Genomic DNA, 5000 nt, shown 5'->3' on the forward strand with positions numbered 1-5000 from the left:
GTCTTTGTCGGCAAGCTCGCGATGTCGAAGATGAAAACATGTTGAAATGTAAAATGTAACGATTTATTCAATCCATATTTCTTTGTTACCATACCGTGAGTTTTTGAAGGTGACTATCTGCCATGCCGATGGTATGTTTACTGCACATGCGGCCGAAAACCGCAGTTAGCTGCCAAGTACGTGCGTGACATAGGATTCTTCGAGATTCAAAATTATTCTCCTCGCTTGTGCCGTTTTTTGAAATAACTGCCTTTTAGACCTTGCGATGTTTTACGATAAAGAGGAAGACGACAATGAGGTTGAGAGTAATGAACAAGTATTTAAAATTATAATCATTGGAGACAGTGGCGTTGGAAAAACATGCTTAGCTCATAGGTTTGCGACGGGAAAGTTCCCCGAACGGACCGAAGCTACCATTGGAGTCGATTTCTGGGAAAGGAAGCTTGATTTAAATGGATCTCAAATTCGGGTAAGTTCATTTCTCGATATTGCAAGCTTACGTTTCATAGCATTTCCATTTATTTGTTATGGTTTATGTCATTGATTCCATATTATTGTATTTTAATGAGGGCATTCAATCCGTTGCAAATATAAAATAAAGCTTATTTTTCGTAAGTGTTTCCCAAAAAAGAGCGGAAATGCAGGAAGACATTGTACATCACCGATACAGACAACTTTGGACCTAAGTGAACCAACAGATTGTATGTTGATAACCTTGATTAGAATGTCATGTTATGAGTTAGGACAATGTGCGAGCCAGCGAGCCTAGTTGCAAGTTATGCGAGCCAACATGGCCGGCCATGCAACTCCACATGCGAGTCACACAGTTATTGAAAGCTAACCGTTTTAAAATGGGTGCTTAGACTTAATAACTGTTTATCAGCGCTATTTGAAATGGTTGCTTAGACTTAAATGCGAAATTCGCATGGCTCGCTGGCTCGTAGATTGTCTAGCCCCTCATGTTATCGCCGCTTGACGTTCGCGCCCAAAACGTTCCTGCGTACAGATTTTTTTTTAACTAGCCACGAAGAAAGGTAATGATCTACTTTTGCCAAAAAGGCAAAAAAAATGAGGGGTCACCGTGCTCGTTTTCGAGATCATGAGGTGCACTTTTAGAAGCTTGCGTTATTTTAAGACGATCTTAGCTTACAACTGTCAGCAATAAAAAAGCTATATAATTTTGTGACATTTCAAATAGCGCTGATAAACGGCTGATAAAAGGCGAAATATTTGTAACTTCTCATGCACGGATTTTTTTGGTTTTTTGTTAAAATGGACAAAATCAGAAAAGGAAGTGATCTATGGAAGAAAAATGGGGGTCACCGAGCATTCAAGAGAGCAAATCGCTGCAAAGTTCTCAAAGCGATTGTCTATTCGCACTGTCACGCCATTGCGTGACATTTCCGAGAAGACCTGGGTTCACAGCTATCCCATAATGCCACATACTTTCACATTCCATTCTTGTGGAAAATGTTTGCACCTTTAGCATTGTGTTTACCTTCGTGGTCTGCGATGCATGACGTGTGTGTGACATGCGCGAAAAAATGCGCAGTAGCAATGGGCGCGAATGTCCTTAATAGATGTCTTTCTAGTTTCTTTTGTTTATACCACCAACATGGCGAAGATTATATAATATGGTAGGTTAAGCATCAGTGTCTGTAGAGATTTTTGTGTTTTCTGGCTCTGAGGTTTTTGCCCATACTCAAGAAAACAAGGTGAATGTTAAGCTTAAGTTATACAAGTTTAGCATCACCCAACTAGTGGACTAATGCAAATCACGCCTTTCGATTGGCTAGGCTACTAGATGACTATTAGTAATATTCCTTGACTATTAGTAATAGCCCTCATGGGCTATTGACCCGTAGCCCTTGCGGGTGAAGGGTCTAATTGTTAAATAGCCCAAGGATAATGATATTGTTGTTTATGTGGATAGTGGAACAAAGAGTTCAATAGTTACAAGGTAGAAATAAACTTAAGGCAATTTGAGATGAAGGGTGATTTCATTGTTTAATCAATTTTTACATAGTGGCTATTCGTACAGGACCTGTACACTGACCTATATTTGCTCTTCATACAGGAGTCTCCTTAAAATGATTATGACAGGTTCAGTAATGGTCAGAAAGTCTTTCCTCGTCTTTAATTCATTTATATACAGTTCAGCTATCAAACAACGGCATTGATGCCTTTTTAATTTCATGAAATACGTCCTTCGTTTCAATGTCACTAACCTGCGATCAGGCCCATTTTTAGCTTCGCCCATATGTTCTCTTATGTCGTCGCTCGCTAAAATTGGGCCTGACCGAAAGTCTCTCAAGAGTTCCGGACGGTCGGCCAAATTTTGGCCGACCAAACTCGTGATCTGATTGGCTGTTGAAACGCCGGAAGTGAAAATGCCATCGTGATTGCGCGGAGCGCTCGCGAAGTTCTCGAGACTAACCGCCATAAGTGTACGAAAAAATTTGCTCCCTTTTTTTCTTACAATGCCGTGGACGGTGCAACTTGATTTTATTTGTATCATGGAGATATGCCATCTGAAACATCTCATAACTTGTCCAGAATCAGGTTTGATTCTCTGGAACGAGTGAAATTAGCGATTCCGTTGTCGAGCTCTATGGCCATGTGGTTGAAAGTACTTTGGCACAAACTTCCCGGATGTTTTGAAAGCTAAATAGGTGGTTCTTTCAAATGGCAATGAAAGCCGATGCATATTGGTTTCCAGGATGAGACAAGGGACATGTATATCAACAGGAGGAGATGCTGATTAAATCGCAAGTTACACGAATGCATGTTTTGAATATCTGTGTATGAAACGCCTTTATTTATTTACTGTACATGACACGGTTTGTTTGAACACTTCATAATATTTCCATTTGATTTAACTTAAAACTCGCATTCCAGAAACTAAAATGGCCTGTTTCCAGAGAGATCAATTGTACAACAATAAAAGAAACTTTGCGAGTCCATTTTACTGTTCGTACTCCATCAAAAAATTAACAGCCAAACATATCATGATTTTACAGCGCGCAATTTTAGAAATACGATGCAACTGAAGATATTACCCAGAAAAATCACCAAAGAAACCTTCATGGGCAAACACGTTAAAGGAATAATGTATTTCTCTTTTTTTTCCTTTAAAAATCTATTGCCAAACCGTCCAACGACAAAATGCTAGGTTATCTCAATTACAAATTAAGATGTCAAGCTTAAAAGATTGCATATTTAGTGAAGTTCGGAGGGAGAATTACACCGGCCTTTGCCGCAATGTAGTCGTCGAAAACATTCCCCATGCTTTAAATGTGTTTCTCTCAAATTAAAGCCAACGGTAACTTTCGAATTCGTTTATAATATTCCTCCCACGGTAATTAACTCTGGTCAAAACCTGAATCTGCCGTCCACGCGTGTATTGGTGTAATGGAAGTAATTTGATTGGCCGATGAAGGACATGTCAATCAATCAAAAAAAGTGGGCGGAGGGAATTTCTAAGAGGAATTTGGTCAGGCTCTATTTTTCGTTTCGCCAACACCACATTACGTACCACGCGAAACTAAAATAGAGCCTGATCGCAGGTTACAATGTCACCGGCCATCTGACCTGCCTTGTGTTTCTTGCATTTAAGTTTAGTAAGCACCCATTTCAAATAGTGCTGATTAACAGTATTTAAGTCTAAGCACCCATTTAAAACCATGAAAAACCAACCCTAGGGCTGGGGTTAGCCAAATTGAGGGTTAGGTTACTTTCCAAAAGGTTAAGCAATGACCTGCAGCAAGTGACCTGTGGAATGTGACCTGCGCTTTAAACCCGCCAATTTTAAAACGGTTAGCTTTCAATAACTGCAAGGCTACGTCGTTCAAGGTTGGAGTTAGAACCTGTAATAATCATTCCAAGAAGACTCCCGTATGAATAAAGGGGGTAGTTTCTAAAGAAACTGTGGCGCTGCGTCGGTGGGGAAGTAGTATACAAAAATTTGGTTTTATCAATGGAGTTGATAATGTAAATTGGCCACCCTACAGAGATTCTAAAAGCTGATGTTTCGAGCATTAGCCCTTCGTCAGAGCGAATCCAATTACTGCGTGGCTATGTCGTCCAACTTCGTTCTGACGAAGGGCTAATCCTCGAAACGTCAGCTTTTAGAATCTCTGTACGGTGGCCAATTTACATTATCAGCTCCGTTGATAAAACCAAATTCCTGTATGAATAGCAAAGATAGGTCGGTGAACGGGTCCTGTACAAATAGCCACTGCCTAAATTTTAACCCATTGACTCCTGGGAGTGAGGCTTAACAGATTTACTCTGTCTAAAGCCAGATGATTTTACTTGTCAACTGGGTGCATGATTAAATATCTTCTGTTGGCCTGTCTAAAAGACAAACTATTCAAATACATTTTGTAATTTGACTTTGAACAAAATGGAATTCTGGATTATTACAAAAGAAACAGTGAAATGCAGGTAAACGTTTGAAAGGCGGTTATAAAAGTTACTCGTTAATAATTCCTGATGGGAAAACAAAAGAAACTTCATATTTATCAGTAACTGTATATCTGGTACTGATTTTCTCTTCATTTATGTAAACATTTCTTTCGATTTTCCCTTTTAAAATGTCTTTAATCACCAAAAATACCTAGTGTACATTAGCACTCTAATGCTGATGTGTAATGATTCATGTACAATATTTGCATCAGATCTGTATCACATTTACAAACTCTTGGCTTTGCCTCGAGGTTGTAGATGTAATACAGGTCTGTCGCTCCTATTGTATACGTTAACTTGAAAAATTTTGACAGATGATGTTTCTTTGGTAAGAGGTCCAAAGTGAGGCTTCTCCTTACAACAAAGCATTGTGGTGTATTCTGATTGAAAGTGCAATCAATGCATTGTGGCAAAAAACTAGCAAAGCCAAAAACACAGAGATTTTGCTTTTGAGAGTTTGTCCGAAATACTGTTGTTGCAGATCACTTGCTTCACTATCTCTGCAGCAATTAACTGTCTTTATATGGAGGGTG

General features: G+C 39.3%; 1 protein-coding gene across 1 annotated transcript in view; it reads left to right on the forward strand.

Annotated features, from left to right (window-relative positions):
* LOC138016000 (putative Ras-related protein Rab-33) overlaps positions 1-5000 on the forward strand; it is an 11400-nt gene that overhangs the window by 13 nt on the left and 6387 nt on the right. Inside the window, exon 1 of the mRNA XM_068863161.1 lies at positions 1-469. This exon is cut by the window's left edge and continues 13 nt beyond it. Coding sequence (XP_068719262.1) covers positions 266-469 — 204 coding nt within the window. The 5' untranslated portion in view covers positions 1-265. The remainder of the gene's footprint in view (positions 470-5000) is intronic.

The sequence above is a fragment of the Montipora capricornis genome, chromosome 9, assembly GCF_036669925.1.
Source record: "Montipora capricornis isolate CH-2021 chromosome 9, ASM3666992v2, whole genome shotgun sequence".
NCBI lineage: Eukaryota > Metazoa > Cnidaria > Anthozoa > Scleractinia > Acroporidae > Montipora > Montipora capricornis.